General features: G+C 40.1%; 1 protein-coding gene across 3 annotated transcripts in view; it reads right to left on the reverse strand.

Annotated features, from left to right (window-relative positions):
• The window catches only part of LOC134360234 (eyes absent homolog 1-like), a 284,150-nt gene that overhangs the window by 170,037 nt on the left and 89,508 nt on the right, over positions 1 to 24,605 (reverse strand). For all 3 annotated transcript variants that reach the window (XM_063074347.1, XM_063074328.1, XM_063074337.1), the window contains exon 2: positions 1,545 to 1,669. In XM_063074347.1, coding sequence (XP_062930417.1) covers positions 1,545 to 1,665 — 121 coding nt within the window. In that variant the 5' untranslated portion in view covers positions 1,666 to 1,669. The remainder of the gene's footprint in view (positions 1 to 1,544; positions 1,670 to 24,605) is intronic.

Below are 24,605 nucleotides of genomic sequence, written 5' to 3' on the forward strand. Positions count from 1 at the left end.
GTATTACACCACCTAACATCTATCCCTAGCATGTCTTCTATGACAACACTTCATAACAGCCAGAATCTCCCAGTGACCAGCCAGTTTAATTCTGTTTCCCATTTCCACATTGACATGCCTCCTCTACCGCCAAGTTGAAGCCATACTTTGATAAGAGTAGAGTTCCCAACTTGGGGTCCACAAACCCCTTGCTTAATGGTATTGGTCCATGGCATAAAAAGGGTTGGGAACCCATGGATTAGGGGAACAGCAACTCATATTCCACCTTGGTAGTCTCCAGCCTGTTGTTCCATTCGTCACAATGTTATATTTGCCATTGATTTAAATCAGAGAATATCTCTGGAAGGTAACCCACACAAAATGCTGGATGAACTCAGCTGGCCAGGCAGCATCTATGGAAAAGAGTATGGACTTCTGATGAACGGCTTGATCCCGAAACATCAACTGTACTCTTTTTCCATAGATGCTGTCTGGCCTGCCGAGTTCCTTCTGCATTTTGTGTGTGTTATTTTGACACCCAGCATCTGCAGATTTTCCTCGTGTTTGAAATTTCTGGGGGCGGGGTAGGAAAAGGGATAATTTCAGTTCCATAACACGCTTATTTGGTTTCCCATCTCAAAACCTATGAGTTCTGAATATATCCTTGCACCATTCCTTACACAGAAAAAACTTTGGATTTATAGGATAGAACATAAACTTGAATACAAGAATATACAACTAGGATTAGGCCTTTTAGTCTGCTCTGCCATTAAATATTATAATGTCTGATCTGCCTAAGGTCTCTTCTCCTCTTCTGTGCCCATTCCCCCTAGCCATGAAATCCCCAATCTTTATGTACCTTCTCTTTAAATACCTCCTATGACCCAACCTTCACACTCCTCCAAGATGAAGCCACCCAGTTGATAGCCCACTCATCTGAATTGTCCCATCCAAATATTCATGCACCTTGTGAGCTTTCTCCTGTTATGATTCAATCTTCTCCATCGCCATATTTACCTCACTTGTCGCAAATGCATTGATCCTCCTTAACTCAACGACCCAATGTATGAGCTCACACCATGTTCTGAGCACTTGATGGGGAAAGAGGTTCCTCTTGAATTCCTATTGGCTCCCTATTGAATATTTGTGATTCATATCTTTGAATGTCCCTTCCACACTCATATGTGGGAACATCTACTCTAAGTCTAATTAGTCAAGGTATTAAGGAATAGATTCCCAGTTAGTGGCCCAATACACTTTATACTTTTAAATATTGTATTCTGCTTTCAACAAACATCTCAATTTTTGTTACCATTGGCATGTTTAACACTAATAACTGAGGGTGAATTCTTAGGCATTTGGAGTTGTCAAAAATACAAGTATTAATCTTGTTTTGATTAGTTGACATTAGAGGAATTCAATGTATTTTGTTACCTTAGTTATGCAACACCTAAAAGGACTCTGATATATCAATTAATATTTTTCCTGTCATTCCTCCAGTAATGATAGCATCTTCCAAGACCAAGTTATAGCCACAAATAAACCTGTTGGAGTTGTTTCCCTACCTGTTTTTCCATTTGATGTCTCTGAGATGTTATTGATGTGACTGTTGTTGAAGTCTGAATTGTTGGAACACTCAATACTTGCAGTCAGGTTTTGTGGGATCACCAGATCTAACATTTCCATGCACCTGGAATGAAAAGTAATACTTTCATCATTTGATAGCATGCGCAGAAACTTTAAAGAATGTTACAGTTACTTGCCCAGGTCATTCCAATCACACGTCACAAACCTACAATGTCTATCACTGTAAAACACAGAGCAGCAAGTACATGGGAACATCACATTATATTCCATCTTTACCACTTATTTGTCCAATCTACCAACTTGCCTAAGTTCTACTGCAGACACATTAGTTCCTCAACACTACCTGCCCTTCGATCTGTCTCCGAATTGTCTATAAACTTAGCCACAATGCTGTCAATTCCTTCTTCCAAATCATTGACATACAACATGAAAAGAAGCAGTCCCATCACCAAATCCTGTGACACATTACTAGTCTCTGGCAGCCAACCAGAAAAGGCCTCCTTTATTCCACCCTTTGTCTCCCTTTTATTGGCAGACAGCCAATATTCAATCCATTGAGTACCTTTCCCATAATACCACAGGCTCTTATTTTGTTAAGCAACCTCGTGTGCTGTATGTTGACAAAAGTCTTCTGAAAATCCAAATAAACAACATCTACTGGCTCTCCTTTGTCTCTCCTGTATGTTATTTCCTCAATAAATTCCAACAGATATGTCAAGCAAGCTTCCCCCTAAAGAAAATCATGTTGACTTTGGCCTATTTTATCATGTGCTTCTAAGTACCCTGAAACCTCATCCTTAACAATGAGCTCCAACATCTTTCCAACCACTGAAGTCAGACTAACTGGCCTACAATTTCTTTTCTTCTGCCTTCCTCCCTTCTTAAAGAGTGGAACAACATTTGTAATTTTCCAGTCCTCCGGATCTATTCCAGAACCTAGTGAGTCTTCAAAGATTCTAATGCCTCCACAATCTCTTCAGCTGTCTCTTTCAGAACCCTGGGGTGTAGTCCATCTGGTCCAGGTGGTTTATCTAGCTTAAGACTTTCCAGCTTCCCAAGCACCTTCTCTTTAGTAATAGCAATGACACTCACTTCTGCCCTGACACGCTCACATTTCTGGCATTCTGCCAGTGTCATTCACAGTGAAGGCAGATGCAAAATACTTATTCAGTTCTTCCATCATTTCTTTGTCCCCCAATACTACCTTTCCAGCAGCATTTTCCAGTAGCCTGATATCCACTTGTCTCTCTCTTACTCCTTACATACCTGAAAAAACTTTTTGTATCCTCTTTCATATTATTGGCTGGCCTAACTTCATGTTTCATATTTTCTCTCTTCATATCTCTTTTAGTTTCCTTCTGTTGATTTTTGAAAGTTTCCCAATCCTCTACCTTCCCACTAATTTTTGCTATATTATGTTTCCTCTCTTTAATGTTACATTTAATTATCTCTATAATGTTACATTTACATTTTTGTTAAAGTTGATATTTTCATATTACTCTAACACTACAGAGTCATAGACTACAGAACAGAAACAGGCCATTCAGCCCATCTATTGCAAACTGAACTTGACCATCGACCTGCACCTTGACCATCACCTTCCACACCTCTCCCATCGACGTACTTTTCCAAAGTTCTCTTAGATGTTGATATTAAACTTATTCAGCCCCCTTTTGAATGCTGCAGGTGAATTTGTTTCTGTCTAATGGTGCAAGCTATTAAATGCAAATGTAAATATGCTAGTCATATAGATAAAGTAACCCATGTTTACTAAATCTCCCTGTGTGTAGGCATTGTGCATGAAGTGTTTCCCTATCCCAGCAGTGGAGAATACTGCTGTTGGGTGGCAGGGCGGACATTTAGAATAAAACAAAAACAGAAAATGCTGGGGAAACTCTGCCTCTGAAGAGCAATGGAATCACGGAATCAAACAAAACTCTCTGAAGTGGGTGAAGCGTCAAAGTGCTTAAGAATCTCTGCCGTACTTAATTTAGATTGTGGAAAGAATTACGATACAACTATAAATTGTACTTTGACAGCCAAAGTACACTCATTGAGTGTATTTTCGTGACCTTCTGCTGCTATAGCTCATCCACTTCAAGGTTTAATGTGTTGTGAGGTCAGAGACACTCTTCAGCACACCACTGTTGTAATGTGTAGTTGCCTGAGCGACTGTTGCCTTCCTGTCAGCTTGAATCTGTCTGGCCATTCTCCTCTAGCCTTTCATTAATAAGGACATTTATACCAACAGAACTGTCATTCACTGGATCTTTTTTTGTTTTTCGCACCATGTAAATTTTAATTTCACATGATAATATTTTGCTTGGAATCTCAGTAGAATTTGCCATCATCAGGAGCCTGTGTTGTAAACATCAACTGGAGAAATACTCTGTGTCTAGAGGAATCCTCACTCACCATATGGCTAGGGACTCATTTTAGCTTAACAACTATTGGCACATTAGAGATCCTTAATTCAAAATGTAAACAAATACACATTGTCTATTTTAGTTTATCTTATGCTGCCGTAAAACAGAGAAAATATTCATTGCTCATAAATATTCACACATCCATTTCAATGGAATATTCATATTGGGAATCTCAAAATTTATTGCTATGACTCTTTACTCTTGTGATTTTCCATTACCTGAATCTCACTGTTCTTAATAAATTGTACTTTTTGACTATGTTCACTTCTGTTATAATTAACAGGCAAACCTCTTCGCTACTTTGAAAAGCCCAAATATTTGTGGAGTTCAGGAAGGGTAAGACGAAGGAACACATACCAATCCTCATAGAGGGATCAGAAGTGCAGAGAGTTCCTGGGTGTCAAGATCTCTGAGGATCTAACCTGGTCCCTTGTCATAATGAAGGCAAGACAGCAGCTAAACTTCATTAGGACTTCAAAGCGATCTGGCATGTCAACAAATACGCTCAAAAACTTCTATAGTTGTACCGTGGAGAGCATTCTGACAGGCTGCATCACTGACTGGTATGGAAGGGCTACTGCACAGGACCGAAAGAAGCTGCATAAGGTTGTAAATCTAGTCAGCTCCATCTTGGGCACCAGCCTACAAAGTATCCAGGACATCTTCAGGAAGCGGTGTCTCAGAAAGGCAGCGTCCATTATTAAAGACCTCCAGCACCCAGGGCATGTACTTTTCTCACTGTTACCATCAGGTAGGAGGTACAGAAGCCTGAAGGCACACACTCAGTGATTCAGGAACTGCTTCTTCCCCTCTGCCATCCAATTCCTAAATGGACTTTGAAGCTTTGGACGCTACCTCACTTTTTTAATATACAGTATTTCTGTTTCTGTTTTTGCACATTTTTAATAATCTATTCAATATACGTAATTGTTTTACTTGTTCATTTATCATGTTTTATTTTATTTATTATTATTATTATTTCTCTCTCTGCTAGATTATGTATTGCATTGAACTGCTGCTGCTAAGTTAACAATTTCACGTCACATGCTGGTGATAATAAACCTGATTCTGATTCTGATCCTGAGGCCGCTTCTTCATTATCAGTAACCCATCCCCTTCTGAAGGACGAACATCAAAATTACAAGCTAGGAAGTTTAAAAGCAAAGGACAGCAATATCTTGTATTTAAATCAGACCTTTAACTAACTGAATATCTGAAGACACTTCATAGACACCTCCTCAAATACTGAATCAATAGGCTGACATGCAAAAACCTTTTAAATTTTTTAAGAGGCTCTTAAAGCGTGAATTAAAGGTGAAGAAATGGGGACAATCCAGGGCTTGTGGGCTTAGTAGCTGAAGGCACAATCACCAATGGTGGAGCAATTTATCTTAAGAATGAAGGAAAAGAGCAGAATTAAATGGGTGTGGATGTCCCAGAAAAATTTATGCCTGAGGAATGTCACAAAATTAGAATGTGGAGAGGACATGATGATTTGAGAAAAAGGTGAACGTATTAAAAATGGGCAATTTGCTTACATGGGAGCCAATATAAGTCAGCAAGACTAGGGGCGTTGGATAGATGGAGTCTGTGTGTGTTAGGCCATGGGTGGTGAAGTTTTATTTGAAGGAAGTGGAACTAAGGAGGTAGGTCAGATCTTCAAGTTTACAGATAATGCAGTAAAGAATGAGATATAGTAGAGTGATTCTTTTGAGATACTTCTGGTTTCAAAAACATCAGGCTTACAGATGGTACAAAAATATGGCCTGAACCTCGTCTCAGGATCAAGAGCGCATCAGTGTTGTGAACAATTTAGCTCACTTTCACAAAGCTGCCGTTGGCAGGAGGCTGGAGTTATTGGCTAAGGAAAAGAGTTTGTGAGAAGAATCTACGTAAAAGTTCCTTCCATTATTTAGAAAATTCAGCACATCTAGTCTTCAATCTGACCATTTAGAGACAGTGGTGGGGAGAAAAGACACTGGACATCATAGATAGACAGATACTTTATTGATCCCAAAGGAAATTACAGTGTCACAGTAGCATTACAAGTATACAAATATTAAAAGAGAAGTAAGAAAGAACAAGAAAATAAGTTATCGCAAACAGTCTAACAGGAGGGTTCATCACTTCCCTGGTTGTAGGTTTGCTCGTTATAGAGCCTGATGGCCAAGGGTAAGAATGACTTCATATAGCACTCTTTGGAGCAGCACAGTTATCTTAGTCTATTACTAAAAGTGCTCCTCTGTTCAGCCAAGGTGGCATGCAGAGGGTGAGAAACATTGTCCAGAATTACCAGGATTTTCCGTAGGATCTTTTGTTCTACCACAGCCTCCAGTGTGTCCAGTTTGACTCCTATAACAGAGCCAGTCTTTCTAATCAGTTTATTGAGCCTGTTGACATCACCCATGTTGATGCCATTGCCCCAGCACACCACTGCATAGAAGGTTGTACTGACAACAACAGACTGGTAGAACATATGAAAGAGAGGCCTGAATACTCTTCATTCTCCTCAGGAAGTAGAAGTGACTCTGGCCCTTCTTGTACACAGCCTCTGTTTTGGTGCTCCGCTCAAGTCTGTCATCCAGCTGCACCCCAGGTACTTACAGGTCCTCACCGTCAATAGTAAGAGGGAGCAGCGCAGGCTTAGTCTTCCTAAAGTCCATCACCATCTCCTTTGTCTTACTGACGTTGAGCTGCAGATGATTAGCTTGCACCATTTGACAAAATCCTCCACCAGGGCCTTGAATTCATCCTCCCTTTATGCACCCAACTATGGCTGAGCCATCAGAAAATTTCTGCAGATGACATGAGTCAGTGTTGTATCTAAAGTCCAAAGTATACAGGGTAAACGGGAAGGGAGCCAATACAATCCCCTGGGGGCCCCAGTGCTGCTAATAGCCATGCCTGCCACACAGCTCTGAAGCTGCACAAACTGTGGTCTACCAGTCAGGTAGTCCATTATCCAGGATACAATGGAAATGCAAATCTGCATTGAACAGACCTTTTCCCCCAGTAATGAGGGCTGTATGGTATTGAAGGAACCTGAGAAATCAAAAAACATGATCCTCACAGTGCTGCCCTGCTTATCCAAAATGGGAGTAGGCTCTGTTCAGCAGGTAGATGCCAGCATCGTCGACTCCAGTATGCTCCTGGTAGGCAAGCTGTGGGGAATCGAGGGCTGATCTGATCAGGGGTTGGAAGTGAGACAGGGCCAGCCTCTCTTGGGTCTTCATGATGTGTGAGGTCAGGGCCACTGAACAGTAGTCATTCAAGACTTTCGGTTGGCCCTTCTTGGGTACTGGGACCACACATGATGTTTTTCACACAATTGGGACCTTTTCCAGGCTGAGACTCAGAATGAAAATGCGCTGGAGAACTCCACACAGCTGTTCAGCACACTCCTTCAGGACCTTAGGGTTCACACCATCCGGTCCCAATGCCTTGCCTGGTTGGAGTTTCCCCACAGCCCTCCTCACCTGCTCAGCAGTCAATCTTTGCTTTGACAGATTGGAAAAGAACGGAAGCCAGTGTTACATCGCTGTATAGCAAAAGCACATTTCATAAGTAAGTGCAGTATACAGAAGGTGCCATGTGCTAGTTTGTTTTTACCTTTGATCTTATCTCTACATAGGTGCTCACCTAATGAATATTTTCTCTATCCACAGAGGATGAGTGGCTGAAACCTTTTTAGCATTTTGTTTCTGATTTCCATCATCATCCATATTTTGCTTGCACACGACGCAGTAGAAAGTGTAACTTTATAGCAAACTATGAAAATTTTACTTCTGATATAAAAATATTTTAGAAATCAACAGTATAAACAAAATATACCCAAGTCTTTCCTAACCTATAACTCTTCCGTGAGCGGAACTAGGAACTACTTGTTAGAAAATGGGTCACTGGCCCCTCTCAGTTAGGCTTGGAGCAGATAAGGTTGAAGGCAAAGTGGCAGACAGTAGTAAAATACTACCAACAGATTCTTTTACAGGGGTATAGAAGGACTCTAGTTGAGGTGTTATAAGGTTAAATCTTTAGATTTGTGATTCATCCTTGTTGCAATATGGTATTACCGGAGTCTATCTTTTTTTCATTAAGAACATAAGGTTATTGGAAATGGAATAGATCCCCTGACCTGTTAATACCAACTGTGCCATTTAATAAGATGTAATTGACCCTCAGGTCTACATTACTGCCTATCCCTTGATTCCACCACTGCCCCCCCCAAAAAGAGTCCGAAAAGTTAACAAACTAAGGCTTGAAAATACTTCATGATTAGTCATCCACAGCCCCATTGGATAAGGAATTCTCAACGTTTGCAATACTCTCAGTAAAGAAATTCCCCCTCGTTGCAGTTGATCCTTTGCCCTGAAGTAGTGCCCCCTAGTTCTAGACTCTCTGACCAAGAGAAACCATTCAGCCTGCCAAACCCTCCCAAAATTTTATCTTTTTGTGAGTTCATCTCATGTTCTTCTAAAGTCCAGTGACCATTGGCCAAATCTACTCAATATCTGCTTAAGGGAAAATACCACCAACCTAGGAATCAATCTGATAATTCTTCATCCCAGGAATCATCAAAATCTGGCACCTTCATTCAAATTCTTTATTTTTTGTACAGTTTACTATGTATAGTGAAACATAATTTCTTTTCAGAAAATTGGTGTCAGTTCAGTGACTGAACATTATAAAGGAGTCAATGACCCTGCTGTACAACAGCCTCCTGCAGGATGGCTGTGGTGTCCTCCTGAGTTAAATAGTAGGAATCTATCTAATAATCAGTACTCTCCAGATGTCTTTTGGACTCCAGTGCAATTTTAAACCGAATGTGGGAGGATTAAACATTTGAACACTTTGTCAAATATCACTAGTTGACAGACTTCACTAGTGAGGAGGGTCTGGCTCTATCGTTCCAGTGGTATGAGGGAGTTCATTGAGATTATGCCTCTTTAGGTGGTGTGGAAAATACACAAATTATTATAAAAGTTATTCATTTTTCTAGATGCCTAATTGATTCCAAAAGTTCGCATCCAATTCCCTTTCCCAATTGCCCTTGAAATGAGCTGCCATTTTGAAACACTGCTGTCTTCCTTGTAAGGGCAATCCCACAGGGCTGTTGGGTAGTGAACTGCAGCGTTTACATGCAGAGACGATGAAGGAACAATTATATACTTCCATGTTAGAGAGGAATGCAACAGAGATGTTAGCTGCTTGTCTCTCTTGGTGACACGGGCCACGTGTTTGGGAGGTGTTGTTAGAGAAGGCTAGGTGAATGCAATGCATTTGTGAATGGCGCACACTGCAGCCACAGCACAGTAATTTATTTAGTGATACAGCACAGAAACAAGACCTCCTGGCCCATGTCACCTAGTTACACCTGTGTGACTATTTAACCTATTAACCCGCACCATTTTGGAATGTGAGAGGAAACTGGAGCATCTGATGGAAACACATGGGGAAAATTGTACAAACTCCTGTCAGACAGTGGCAGAGCTGAACCTGGGTCACTGGTAGTGTAATAGTATTACACTACTGTGCCATCCTGTGTGGTGGGGGGAATGACTGTTAAGGTTAGTGTTTATGTTTAGGTTGTTTAAGCTATCCAGATTGGATTTCCTCAGCTTTTTATGAACAGGATATATCTGGGCAATTGTCCCGATGCCAGTAGGTAGATGCCACTGTTACAGTTTTCTCAAACCAGCTTGGCTGAGACATGGCTTGTTATGGAGCCTACACCTATGCTCTGTCCGCCAGAGAAAGCAGGATCTCCCAGTGGCCACACATTTTAATTCCACGTCCCATTCCCATTCTGATATGTCTATCCACGGCCTCCTCTACTGTAAAGATGAAGTCACACTCAGGTTGGAGGAACAACACCTTATATTCCATCTGGGTAGCCTCCAACCTGATGGCATGAACACTGACTTCTCTAACTTCCGTTAATGCCCCACCTCCCCCTCGTACCCCATCCATTATATATATATATATATATATTCTTTTTCTCTCTCTCCTTTTTCTCCCTCTGTCCCTCTCACTATACTCCTTGCCCATCCTCTGGGCTTACCGCCTCCCCCTTTCTCCCTAGGCCTCCTGTCCCATGGTCCTCTCATATCCCCCTTGCCAATCAACTGTCCAGCTCTTGGTTCCATCCCTCCCCCTCCTGTCTTCTCCTATCATTTCGGATCTCCCCCTCCCCCTCCCTCTTCCAAATCTCTTACTAGCTCCTCTTTCAATTAGTCTTGATGAAGGGTCTCACCCAAAACGTCAACTGTACCTCTTCCTAGAGATGCTGCCTGGCCTGCAGTGTTCACCAGCAACTTTTATGTGTGTTGCTTGTTCTGGAGATCAGGTTTTCACTTATACAGACAGAATATGCTATGGTCATTGCCACTGCTGTTTTAAGTGTTCCTGGTTGTTTCATGATATCACACAAAGTTCATTGAATTACTTTTATCCTGGTTTCTATGGTGGGGGAGATTACACAATGAAGGCAATCCACTCAGCACCCCATGGTCATGCAGGCCTCTGGCTTCATTGTTGATTTTAAAACTTAGGTACTGCATGACTGGATGAAACTGAGTATCCTCGAGAGGCCAGAATTGGAGAAATGCAGAAATCTAGATCAATTATAGGGAAGGAGAAGGTTTTATAAATAATTAGAAAGGTGAGAATTTTAAAACTTAATTCTCATATTCTAATTATTTGTCTTTTTGTTTTGTCTTTACACAGTTTGTCTTCTATTGCACATTTGTTGCTTGCAGGTCTTTGTGTGTAGTTTTTCATTGATTCTATTGTATTTCTTTGTTCTACTGTGAACGTGTGCAAGAACATTAATCTCAGGTTAGTACATGGTGACACATATGTACTTTGACAATAAATTTACTTTGAACTTTAAAATTTGACATTAAAACTACCATTTGAAATTAATTGCATTGACCCAGATTGAAGATTTGAAATAAATACCCCAAAAGCTCAAGCTATACCTTGCCAGTAGATAGACAAAATATAGGTGGCAAATAATCCCATAATTTCCTGATTAATTAAATTGCTCATATTTGCCTTAAGTACAGAGGAGACAGAGAGATTAAACCCTGCTAAGACATGTTTCCATAGAATATAAAGCTGCCTCACCAGAGTGGGATAATTGAAAATGAAAGACAGCAGCATGATTAAATTAGGAAGCCTCTCCTACTTTCTGTCAGCTAGTGACTTAAAAACATTGGCTTCAGCCTCCTTTATCTCTGTAAGGTTCCTGTTTATCTGTCGGAGTGGTGATCAAAGCCAATAATTGGGTGAGAACTTAGCCCTTGACTGCGTGAGCAGCAACAACATCAGTGGCTTTGACACAGTACAACATGACCATGACATTTTCAGATAAAAGTTGACAGACCACAAAAGGAGAAATGCAAATGGGAGACCATATGCTTGATGATGGATGTTAGGGAGTAAGGAGCTTAAGAACAAGAAAGAGTGAAAAATATAGGAGCTGACAGAAATTTAATCTCAACCACACATCCTCAAAAGATGGCACCTCAAGAAGGCGGCGTCCATCATTAAGGACCCACGCCACCTTGGACATGCCCTTTTCTCATTATTATTATCAAGGACCCTAAAGACCCACACTCAGTGTTCAGGAACAGCTTCTTCCCCTCCACCATTCGATCCATGAACCTATTAACACTATTCACTAGCACTTCACTGAATACTTCACTATTCTTCTTTCACATTATTTATTTATTGTAACTTATTGCAAATTTTATGTTTTACACTGTACTGCTGCCACAAAACAACAATTTAACAACATTAACACACACACAAAATGCTGGAGGAACTCTGCAGGTCAGGCAGCATCGACGGAAAGGAATAAAGGACAGGCACTTCATCAGAACACCAATACATTAAATTAACAACATATGTCAGTGATGCCTTGTTCTCATTGCTACCATTAGGAAGGAGGTACAGAAGTCTGAAGGCACACACTCAACGATTCAGGAACAGCTTCTTCCCCTCTGCTATTAGATTTCTGAATGGACGTTGAACCCATAAACACTACTCACTACTTTTCATTTCTATTTTTGCACTACTTATTTAATTTAACTATTTAATATACATTTTATACACTTACTGTAATTCATGGCTTTTTCTTCTATTGTTAGGTATTGAATTGTACTGATGCTGCAAAGTTAACAAACTTCATGATGTATGCAGGTGATATTAGACCTGACTCTTATTCATACTAAACCAGTGGATGGTAATATTCATCCACTGAAGGCCAAAACGACAATTGGAAGCAGTTCTGAGAAATGCGTGTTGCTGTCGTTTATTTGTGTTCTATGTTAGACTCCACTTACAGCCCAGAGTTTGAGGGCAACTTACAATTGTTTCCTTACAATGAAGTTGAGAAACCTACCCTTCAATCTTGTGCCAGGTTAGACTTCAGAAAAGAGAGATAAATTTGATTACTTTTAATTTATTACCTTAATTAAATTAAACAGAATATTCCAAGGCTGTTGCAATAATTTTGTGGTTTGATGTTTTACATTCAGTGGTTTTTGCTCATGTTTGCTGTTTGGCAATTTGTTCTTTTTTTGTGTGTTGGGTGTTTGATGTTTTCTTTGAACGGATTCCTTGGTGTTTCTATGTCTCGTGGCTGCCTGTGGGAAGACAAATCTCATGTACAGTGCATGTGTACTGTATACATACTTTGACAATAAATGTACTTTGAATCTTAATTAAAATGTACTCAACTAATGAAGGGTCCTGATGAAGAGTCTCAGCCTGAAACGTTGACTCAAGCAACACACATCGAAGTTGCTGGTGAACGCAGCAGCAATTTTGATGTGTGTTGCTTGAATTTCCAGCATCTGCAGTATTCCTGTTGTTTGCGTTTCTGAAACATTGACTGTACACTTTTGCATAGATGCTGCCTGACCTGCTGAATTCCTCCAGCATTGTGTGTGTTTTGCTTGGATTTCCAGCATCTGCAGATTTTCTCTTGCTTATGATTTAACTAAAATGGATTTTATTGTTTTAAATGCTTAAATTTTTAACTTACAGTCTCAATGTTAGTATCTTCAATAATATAGATTTAATAATTTTATTTCCTTTTTTTTGGATATTATTCAATATTTGTGAATGTCATACATGGACAAAGTTTCTCAACAGGTTTGACAGCTGCAAGGATTTCTAGGGGGGGAGGCTTGATATTTATTTAGCAATGGCCCTGTACTCTGTCGGGTCCTACCAATGAAGAGCTGGCTTTTGAAACAACTTGTTCTGCATGTAAGTGTTTGGAAGAAAGTGGTAGTTATAAGCTGGAATGCTTAACTTAGATCAGTACAACTAGAAGTGCAACAGAGTAGTAGGTTATACAATACTTTCAACATTCAATTCCATTACAAACAATGGTCCCAAATTTTCCGACCAGAGTTCAAGGTGCAGGTGTTGCTACTATGTGTGCTTGGCTTATACAATCAAGGCAGAAGCTTTAACTCGGAGTTGTACACACTTGTAGTGTGATTTTAGTGATTAGTCTGAGACTACTGAATGCACAGCTAACAGCAGTGAAGTGGTTGAAACTAGGCATAACTTAGTGACCACTAATGAAATGTAGGAGTCTTGTGATGCTAAATAACATCTATGAGGTTAGGAGGGATGATGCCATTATTTGTAAGGTGACTTTAATATTAGAGCTAACCCCAGTCAGTAAGTAGAGAACAACTTTAAAATTAAAGCCAATCTCAGTCAGTGAGTGAGCAGAGAGCATGCTGAATTGTCTAAGGCACTGGATTATGGCTCCAGTCTCTTTGGGGGTGTTGGTCTGAATTTAACTTTTAAAAGATAAATTATTGTATTGTTCATTTCCAATCAACCTCACCAATGTCCCCTGCATGTTATTTGTCTATCTGCACTGCACTTTCTCTGTAACTCCAATGCTATATTCTGCATTCTGATTTCTTTTTAGTACTTCAGTGTGATTACGTATGGCATGATCTGTCTGGATGGCATACAAAGCAAAAGCTTTTCACTGTACCTCAGTACACATAACAATAATAAACTAATAGCAATAATGGATCTTATTTATCTCTACAATTTCTGTTGAGAATTTACCTAATTTAAGGATTGATTTACAGATTGACTGATTCTGATGCTGAATTGTTAACAATATATTTATAGAGAAAGAGACATATTTTCACTTCAGAAGAAATCTGAACTGCTAAACTCTCCTCAGCAACTGAATTTCTCTGAAGAGATTCTGTGAATGTCAACTTACATACAGTTGAGTATCTAAGGAAACCTCTGGGACACTGCGGGAGCATAGTGGTTAGCACGACTATATTACAGTTCAGAGCGCTCTAGATTTCAGAATTCAATTCTGGCACCATTCTATCAGAAGTCTATGTACCCCTGTGAGGAGGACTCTTGTGGAATGCATGGGTTTTTCCTGGGTGCTCCAGTTTCCTTCCATAGATCAAAGATGTACTGGGTAGATTCATTAGTCATTGTAAATTCTTCTGTGATTAGGTTAGGGTTATTTGGGGTTGTGGGGTTGCTGGGCATGTAGATGTACCATTAAATAAATAAATAAAGCCCCTAGAGAACCTTGTGCTGTTAACTTGAGGTTTTAAAATGACCCTGCACCAAAGGTATAGTGGACAAGGAAGAGAATGCTAGAGAAATTCAACCCCTCTCCCACTTGTTCACATCAAGAAAATGACTAAAATGTGAATGTTACCCATAGCATTTGTGAAGCATTAGTTCTGATGTTTCAATATTCATGTAAGGGTATTTACATAAAAGATTAATGTAGTTCGAATATCTATTCATTGACAATTATGATTTCTTTAACTTTCTTTAAGGAATGCACAGTAGTGGCTAGAGCAACGTTTTACTGTGCCAGAGATCAGGGTTCTGCCCCCGCTGCTGTCTGTAAGGAGTTTGTATGTTGTCCCCATGACCTCGGGGTGCTCTGATTTCCTCCCACATTCCAATGATGTACGCGTAAGTAAGCATGCTACGTTAGTGCCACGAGCAGGGAGACACTCCAGGCCTAACCCCAGCACATCATCCTCGAACTGTGAAAGTTGTTAATGCAAACAAGACATTTCACTGAACATTTCAATGCACATATGACAAATACAGCTTCCATATATTCCCTGTGATCGAAGACAGCCAAGGAACAGCACATAGTATCCTGAAATACATCCAATGACTTGGCCTCCCCAACCCTCTGTGGCAAAAAATTCCATGATTCACCACCCTCTGGCTGAAGAATTCTTTTCCTTGCTCAGATTTAGAGTGATGTCCCTTTATTCTATGGTTGTGCCCTTTGATTCTAGTCTCACCTACTAATGGAAACATCTATTCACTCTATCCAGACCAAGTTCCAAAATTTATCATACAGTACAGTATGTTCTCTTAAAGGCATATGATAAATAAAAAGGGAGTTATTTTCCGAAACAACCAATGATTTCTAAACACTACAAAAATGTTAAGAAAGAACCCGAACTTGCAACAAACACCAGAAAGATCAGGTAATTCGTTACAGCAGAGCTGAGGCAAGGCAAAGCGAGGAAAGTTCCGAGGTTTGATTGATTTAAGAGCTGAGACAAATTGGAAAGGTCAGGTCCTGACTGTATCAAGCCAGAAGAGCCCAAGCCTGTGGGTGAGGAACGAATGAAGTGTGGACGATTTAAGCACCAGGCCAGATTGAAATGGTGGCGGTGTTGGGATTGGAGGTGAGAGACAGGCTGGTTTGGCTCACTGCTCTGCGGGGTTTGGTAGTCTCTGTGCTGGACTGAGGTTGTGTCCTGAAACTAGTGGACTTCTGAATCGACCTCAATGATGCCTGGCTTTGTGAACTTCAGTTCTGAATGCTGCTTGCTTGCTTTATTGTTTGCATGATTTGTCTTTTTTTTCCCCCCCTTTCTCTCTCTGCACACAGGGTGATTGGCTGGTGTCTTCCTTTGTTTTTAGTGGGATCTGTTGGAGTTCTTTATTTTGTGGCAGTCTGCAGCGAGATGAACCTCACAGTTGTATAAAGTATACACACTTTGATAATAAAATTGAACTTTGACCATTTACCATTATTAATGTATTTTAAATTGAGGGGGAATGCTGTTGAGTGCAATGATGAAATGTAACAGCTCTTCGAGAGGGAAAGGTATATGGTCGTATTTACAGAAAAAAAGGACAAGTGGTCGTTCCTTTCTGAGAATACAGGACCTTTCGCTCGGGAGGGATGTGCTGATGAAAGTAACTGCTTCACAACATGATTCACAATCTGTCAATTGATTTGCAACATTAATGCCTGGAGCAAGTTGACGCTCTGAAAACAGCACAATTTCAGAGCCCAGCTGCTTTGACATTCAGATGTAAATGATCTTGAAAATATAGAACAAATAGAAAGTTTGTAGTAAGTCAGTCAGATTCTGAAAGGCTAAGGTTTAAATTTTTAAATTTTAAATTGGGACCCAGTCTTACAGTTTTGATTCTGGTTTATTAACACGAGCAGTTTCCAATATGGATTCTGGGAATCTTTTATTAAAATCCAGAATGGAGAAATGAATAGAACATGGAGAAAATAAAAAGCCAGGGATAGTATGTCTCATTATGTGGTGGGGTTCTCAACTATTAATTACATTGTGGCATTCATCAATGGCAAAAAGCTACCTTTGTATACAAAAGCCTTAGATAAAAATGACAACTGGTTTCAAATACAGCAATATTATCTTTCCATGTGACTCAGATGTTTGTGGGGTCTGACTTGTATTTTTGGAGCCCTCTAGGCATGGCATATGATGAAATGGCTGAACTCGGCATTTGTACAATTGTTCTAAACTCTGGTCGGAGAGCAGAATACAAGAGGTGACAGCTGTGTGCAACTTCAAAAGATCCCCACTGTTGCAACTTCATCTACAGCACATGGATACCTCTGAGTCACTCTTAAGAAAGAACTCACCTTTCTATTCACCGCTTCTGTTCATTCTGCAGATAGCCCAAAAGATTAAGGGCCATAAATGTTCTCTTATCTTGAGAAACAGCTGGTATATTCAACCCCTGGCTACATCATCAATTTATTTACTGTTATAGAAAGGCATATTCTAAGGGAAAAGAACTCACCTCTTTATTTTGCGTTTTAATTTTAACATATCTTAATTGATTTTAAACAATGATTTAAGGATTCTCTGAGCATACCTCATTTGCTACAAGCAATGTTTTTATAAACTGCCCATCAATGTTTATCCAACAAACATATTTGCCCTATTTTGGGAGAAGTTTGACAATATTTTGAATCTGGTGTGAAGATAATAATTTATGCCGTATCATATCTGGTGTTAGTTATTCATTTATACTTTTCTTCTTACTTGATTTTACTTGTCATAAAATTGTCAAGAATGAGTTTTCCTTTATTAATCTTACATTTCCACAAGTCTCTATTGGAAGTAGCATGCCATTCTTTCAACAAAAAGTCTTGCATTTATCTAGCAACCTTCTAAGTCATTTTCAACACCCATTTCCCTTTGTATAGTGTTGTTAACAATGGAAACTGTTCCAAAACACTTCATGACATTGTAATGAAATTCAAGTTGACATCAACTTCCATAAGGAATACAGTCTCTTGACCAAAATCCAGGTCTAAGAATTTTTTGAGTTTCAAGAAGCTTTAAAGAGTATGTGGGCATTGGCAACTGAAGGCAAAGCTGTCAATGGTACAGCAATTTAGTTTGGGATATATAGGAGGCTAGAATTAGAGAAGTACAGATTGACTTGCAGGCTTTGTGTCTAAGGATAATTATGGAGCTAAGGCAGGGGGAGAACAGGGTGGAACTGGAAAACAAGTATGATGATGTTCCATAAGGATTTACAGAAAATATATTTTAATGCCAAGGTGTCTGTGTGTATGTACGGATGTGCATGTGTTTGTACCTACGTGTGTCCATGTATGTGGTATGCTAAGTCTAGTCCTTAATCATCTTAGTCCTTTTAACCATTGGACCAAGACCTCATTTTGTCGAGTCTGCTGTGCAACACCCATATCATATTAAGTAAATCCATGAACAGACACTTCTTTGATCCTGAGGGATTGCCTACAGGGAAAATGCCCCTTATAGTGTTCTTCGAGCGCTATTGATAATGGATTAACAATATTCTCTGGCCATTTCAGGCCTTTTGTTGATCCTCCATGTTTGGGGATGGTAAAGATCTACCTCTCAATCCTAATTCTCCTCTATCATCATTCATCTCCAAGACTAATATTTTCTTGGATAATGCTGAGAGCACCATGAAGGGGCTTGTGCAGAAGCATGAACCTGCACCTGCCCTACCTCTAGGCAACCTTCAGTTCCAATATACCACCCCAGAAAGTACAGGTCGACCTTCACTAATCCAGCACTATTGGGACCAGAGGAGTGCTGGATTAGTGAAAATACCGAATTACAGAAGGATCACATTAAGCATAATCAGTGCCGGATTATCGAAGGAACCGGATTACAGGTAGTCGGATTAGTGAAGGTCGACTGTAATATAATCTAACAATTCTAATATTTTTATAATAGGTTTCAAAATTGTTTAGCTTTTTACCTACCTGCTGTTTTACTGCTTCCTCAAACAATAATCTTTTAGAAACCACAAACCTTTTGCCAATGATTGCGTCTTATTGATTTACTTCATAGTCACTTTAACCTACCATTAATAGGTCAGCATTAGAATTACACTAACCAGGTTCTGAATAGTTGTGTACAGTCTCTGCTGTAACATGGGAAACCCTGCAATTCATTTGCACACTGAAAGTTCCCAAAAGTAGCACTGTGATAACTGGACTAGATCATGTTGGACCCTTGTGTTCACTCCCCACTGGTGCATCTGCATTTTGCTCTTAGTGTCTTACTGGCAATACTGACATAACCCTTCTGCAAGGCAAAGCAGTGCAGGTACAGAGACCAGACCACAATGGATAGTAATACTGCCCAACCCACGAACTGCCCTTATACCTTTATGAAACTTGTGCCAAAGGACTTTTCCTTGATTCTAACTGTCCCCAATTAACAGCGGCACTGTTCTGATGCAGAGCAGGACTGGACAGACTGTTAAATAATTTTAGAATATCATTAATTTTAGGAAGGTAAAAAGTAATAAATTGATTGAAAATTATCATTCATAAGCTTAATTAATGTTATATTCATGTAAATTAACTATATTAATATTCATTAAAAAGTAATTAAAAATTATACACATTTTTATCAATGATCAAAATGGCTGGGAGGAAGAATGAGATACAATGTATATTCAACTCCCAAAGCTCGGCACATGGCAAAAAAAATCTTCAGAATCATTGGTCTGCTCAAGAAACAGTCCATCTGACCTCCGCCACATTCTGTGTATAAGGGTGAAGTGCACTGATATTTCTTCAGCACCATCAACTTGCTGTCAGCACCATCTAGCCCAATGACTAGATGACCCATTGACAGAATGTCAGTTGAGTTCAGGCCATTGGAGATAACTCAATTCATGTCACGTTATGAGAGTGGGTAAACAGGGTCAAAGCTTAATGTCTTATTTAAAATCTTTCATGTTTGAAAGTGTGGCACCCCCTCAATATCGTGCAAGAGTGTTGGCCTAGAACTTTACACTGAACTCTCTGGTTTGGGTCTTCCTATCACTGACCTCTTTATTGAAAAAAACATTTGACTTTATTGAAAATAGCCTGAGCTTTTAAAGTGGTGGGGGGGGGGGGGCTAGCGCGTACAGATCCCACCATACTTCCAAACAGTTGAACAATATTAGCTAAATTTATTTATTTTTATTTATAACTTTTTTTCTATTGTTCTGACTTGTTCTCTCTTTGGAGCCGAACAGCTTCACTTCCCTCCAGTTCCATTCAAGGGGAGAGACAGAGATAGTCTGGCTTTGTCTGTACCATGTGCTATTCTATTCCTCTTCCTTTTGACCATACCAGACATTCCTTTCCATCTTCCTTCCTTTTTTGGACATTCAAAATAAAACAGTACACTGCATCAATTATACTAGATGCTACAATTAACTTTATGACCTCCAAGCTGGGAGAGCTGTCAAAAGTCTTCTTAACAACTTTTCTTCTCTTCTGCACTTTTTGAAGTTTTGGTGTAGATTAAAAATGATGACAAAATTCAACCTCAAATAAGTGTGGTGTTTTACCATGAGGCTCCCATTTAAACTGACATAGTTATCAAATCAGTTCCTGATAGCCTTTTCATCCAGTTTTTGGTTAGGCAGAGTTACAGACCATGACCCTGAAGACAGCTGAGTTGTCATTAGAGAAAGTACACACCCTACAAAAACTTGCTTCATCTGTGGCATGTGTTATTACTGTGGATTAATACATGCCATTTTAATTGGCTTTATTGAATACAAAATTAAGCTGGTTTTTGAATGGCTGCTGCTAAAGTTCCGAAATAAGAAATAAACTTGCTCATCTCTTTAACAGCGGAATCACAAATATTCATATTTAGTTTCACGATAATTATACTTCACATGTGAGAATGCTTATAAAGCGGGGTTACCATTACCTACTAACCTGTACGTCTTTGGAATTTGGGAGGAAACTGGAGCACCTGGGGGAAAACCACACGGTCACTGGGAGAATGTACAAACTCCTTACAGGTGGTGGAGAGAATTGAACCCAGGTTGCAGGCACTAATTGGGTTATACTAAGCCTTACTCAACTGTGTCATCCCAACTCTAAGGAAATTGAATCAGAAAATGTCAGCAATGACCCCAGAAACAGAGATTTAAACTTATGATCATGTTCTGCTCCGACCACACGTATCATTATGTGGCCTTGATCATCCTAGTCACTCACATTGATCAGTCAGAAGACTCGTGACACTACTTGAGTCCTATCACATACATAGGAATGCAAATCCGAGGGTCAACCAGGGAAGCTCAACTGAAGCAAGCACAAGGCAGCAATGTTCAGAGCAGCCAAAAATATCCTGATAGGGGTCATTTCATTGAGCCCAGGAGAAGAGGAGGAGTTAGGACCCAAAATGTACTCAACAATCTTCCAGTCTGTCAGCCCTGTCTCTGACTGATGGCCATTCAAAACTGACAAGGCACTATTGGCAAAATAATGCCTAGTGCAAATGTCTCATTCAAGTTTCACATTTGTAATAATCACATTTGCACTTGATCAGATTAAATATTAGTAAAATAATTGTGCGTCACATCTGTATTTTCTAAACAGCGAAGTGCAATGAATGTACTTTCCCCACAGGCTTTATCTGGGTTGATTTTCCCCATCTTTTACTAAGAGGAGGAATAGGGGTTTTCCATGCAGCCGCCTCCCTAGAGGAACAAGAATAGTCTTCCTTTGCTCTCAAAATGCTTGTCCTCTTTAAGTGGTGCTGGCATGTAACAACACTGGCTCTCCGCTGACACACGCATCCTCCACATAGCATGGATTACATTGACCGGGTGAGCAAATCATCTAATGAGAGGAAAGCATGAGGTTGCCATGTTCTGTATGTAGTAATCAGTGGAGGCAGTTGACCAGGTAGCACCAGCTTCATGGACTAGACAATGTAGTCCTCACATTGGCTAATTGAATCTGAATTTCCTCTTCAATATCTCTCACTATGATCCTACTTGTGGATGTGTCTTCAAGTCCAGCATTTCAATTTTTAAAAATCCACCTTGAATTACATTGCTTAAGTCCAGTAAATAAAATAAGCACTCCATGTTCTAGTCTGCCAAAGAAACAATAACCTTGAATTCAGGAACAGCTTCTTCCCCTCTGCTGTCCAATTTCTAAATGGACATTGAACCCATGAACACTATCTCACTATTTTTATTTCTATTTTTGCACTACGTAATTTAACTATATATATAAACTGTAATTTACGTTTGTTCTATTATTATGTATTGCATTGTACTGCTGCTGTAAAGACAACCAATTTCATGACATCTAACCCTATTAAACCTGATTCTGATTCTAAAGAGGCCTTACTTCCAAAGCCTGGGCTGCTGGTAATTCTGAATCAATGTAGCAGTATCATTGCAATCACAAGTTTACTGCACTAAGTAAGCAGGGACCAAACACACACAGTGTGGAACCTTTCGCTTGCCTCATTGGACCTGAATCCCACACAGTCATGGAGAACAGTTATAAGGACAGACTGCAAAGCCAAAATCTTCTTTAATTGTCAAGAACCTCATACAGTTACAGTGAGTAACCCCTTTCTAGATCAAAACGGTTCCACGCTACGATGAGTAACTTTCACCTTGCTGGCTAGCAGAAACACCACATATTGTATAAAATTAAAGAATATTATTCCAACTCTACTGAGTAATCCAAAGTTTTAAATGAGTCAGCTCCAGCATAATTAATATTACAGAACATTGCCATTACAAACACGAGGAGGTCCACAGATGCTGGAAATCCAAAGCAACACACGCAAAATGCTGGAGGAACTCAGTAGGTCAGGCAGCATCTATGGAAAAGAGTAAACGGTTGACATTTCAGGCCAAACCCCTTCTTATTTTCCCATTAGTGGGTGTTCACTGTAAGCCAGCAGTAAGAACTACAGTTTAAAGTAACATGCAAATCATTTCCCTGCTAGAATACTGACAATTTTAGCGATTTTTTGAAAAAAACTTTTACTTATACCAGCCTGTAGCAAAACACTTACTCACTGCCAGGAGCTGTACTCACCTGCTTCTGAATAGCAGCAAGACAGGACAGTCAATTAAACTTAAATCTGATAGAAGTGAAATAAATGTCCCATTAATGCAGATCCATCTGTTGCACATTTCACTTTATGAAGCTCTGGAGCCAAATGTGACGGGCACATTTCTACCAGCCAGATTGGAAGCAAATGCTCTCTTTGAGCGTCATTGTGTATAGGTTAATATTACTTTGGCCCTTTCTTCTGCCTCCTGGATATCTGCTCCTCCCCCAATCACAGAAGGCAGCAGACTGACTGAGGGTCATTCATTATCACAGGCAACAGCTGGGATATGGACCTCCCTGAAACACTTCGACTCCTCATGCAAAACAGCTTAGTCAAGGTAAGCTGCCGGATCTTCCTACAAAAAAAAGATAGCTCTCTCTAAAAGCAGCTCATAGGAGAGAAGTCATGCATTAAGTCCCCAGTGAGGCTCAGCACACAGCAGCGACTCCCGCCCCCCTCCCCCTCTCCTATCGACTGCAAAAAAAAACTTCACAACCCTCCCCATCTCAGCATGCTCACAGTCTGTCCTATTGTGAATGCATGTTCATACTTTATTGATTAATATGGATCAGATGTGACTTCTGCTGTGAAAGTTTATCTGCAGAAGCTCTTCCCCACCCCCCCCCACACCCCACCCATCAGTGACCTAATTCCAGGGCCGCTGTCTGAAGGCAGACTGACCACCCACTTGCACCTCAAATCAAACACATCTTTATGAAATGAGCAGGGCTCAGTATCTGAATGGTGACCTCGAGGCTGATTAGACAAAACGGCTTGATAATTACAGCCCAGCATCTCTCTATTCATGTCCAAGTACACGCCTAGCTCTCCAAAGTAAAGTGGAAGCAGTCAGTCTCTTGCGTAAGCTCCAGGTATGCAAGACATTTACTTCTGTATTGTATTAAGGAACACTCTGCTGAATAAAAAATAGCCTGCAAATCTGCGCAAAACACAAGAGATTCTGCAGATGCTGCAAATCCAGAGAAACACACACAAAATGCTGGAGGAACTCAGCAGGGCAGGCAGCATCTCTGGAGAGGAATAAGAAGTCGACATTTTGAGCTGAGGCTTTTCATCAGGAGGCAGGTCACACAGACTGCCCTTTCCAGCCTCTGGTACCTTCACCAGAGGAAAATGGCAGTGGTTGGCACTACACGTCTAGCTTCACAGGGATGACCCATTTAAAGATGAAACATGAATATGTACAAAGAGCTGAATTAATTTATCAGAAATATGCTACCACAAATAAAAGATTTAAAGGGAGAGATGTTAAACACAAAAGATTCAACACCTCCACCCCATCTGCCATAAGCAGAACTTTTGGTGGCCAAATTATGATTCCTATTCCCATTGTGACATATCGGTCCATGGCCTCCTCTTGTGCCACAATAAAGCTACTCTCAAGGTGAAGGAGCAACACTTTATATTCCATTTGGATAGCCTCCCAGCTGATGGCATACAATGGCATGCAAAAATTTGGGCACCCCTGGTCAAAATTTCTGTTACTGTGAATAGCTAAGCAAGTAAAAGATGACCTGATTTCCAAAAGGCATAAAGTTAAAGATGACACATTTCTTTAATATTTTAAGCAAGAAAACTTTTTTATTTCCATCTTTTACAGTTTCAAAATAACAATAAAGGAAAAGGGCCCAAAGCAAAAGTTTGGGCACCATGCATGGTCAGTACTTAGTAACATCCCCTTTGGCAAGTATCACAGCTTATAAACACTTTCTGTAGCCAGCTAAGAGTCTTCAATTCTTGTTTGGGGGATTTTCGCTCATTCTTCCTTGCAAAAGGCCTCTAGTTCTGTGAGATTCTTGGGCTGTCTTGCATGCACTGCTCTTTTGAGGTCTATCCACAGATTTTCGATGATGTTTAGATCGGGGGACTGTGAGGGCCATGGCAAAAC

Source organism: Mobula hypostoma, chromosome 2 (assembly GCF_963921235.1).
Source record: "Mobula hypostoma chromosome 2, sMobHyp1.1, whole genome shotgun sequence".
Classification (NCBI taxonomy): Eukaryota; Metazoa; Chordata; class Chondrichthyes; order Myliobatiformes; family Myliobatidae; genus Mobula; species Mobula hypostoma.